General features: G+C 67.3%; 1 protein-coding gene across 1 annotated transcript in view; it reads left to right on the forward strand.

The window, feature by feature from the left end:
• Positions 1-489, forward strand: part of LOC104993988 (caspase recruitment domain-containing protein 11-like) — a gene marked incomplete at its 5' end in the record, with an annotated part of 9,760 nt that overhangs the window by 3,443 nt on the left and 5,828 nt on the right. The window contains one exon of the mRNA XM_010847440.1: positions 301-461. Within this exon, the coding sequence (XP_010845742.1) occupies positions 301-461 (161 nt within the window). The remainder of the gene's footprint in view (positions 1-300; positions 462-489) is intronic.

Consider the following 489-nt stretch of genomic DNA (forward strand, 5'->3'; position numbering starts at 1 on the left):
CCTCTGCACTGAGCCGAGAATGCCTGGCCTGGAGCAGGGGGCGGGGAGGGGGCAGGCCCGTCAGCTCCTCGCCGGAAGCCCCCTCTCTGAGCCCGTCTCTCCTCCACTGTTGGCTCGAATGTTTCTAGAGCCTGTGCGCATGCACACGCACGCTCCAGGCAGTGGATGGGAGGCACATGAACCCCCTTTCAGTGGGGGGCTTCCTGCCCTCAGCAGCACTGAGCAGGTCTTCGCTGGGGGGACTTCTACTCGGGTGGGTGGGGCAGCCTCGCGCTCGCAGCTCTGCCCACCTCGCTGCAGAGCCCGAGTCAGACTGTGTGTCTCTGACATCCAGCTGGAAGGCTGCATCAGAGGCGAGAGGCAGAGCGTCCCCCTGGACGCGTGCACGAAGGAGGAGGCGCACTGGACCATCCAGCGGTGCAGCGGCCCGGTCACACTGCACTACAAGGTCAACCAGGAAGGTGAGGGCCCGGGCGGGGCGGGGCCGGG

Source organism: Bison bison, unplaced genomic scaffold (genome assembly GCF_000754665.1).
Source record: "Bison bison bison isolate TAMUID 2011002044 unplaced genomic scaffold, Bison_UMD1.0 scf7180017849611, whole genome shotgun sequence".
Taxonomy (NCBI): domain Eukaryota; kingdom Metazoa; phylum Chordata; class Mammalia; order Artiodactyla; family Bovidae; genus Bison; species Bison bison.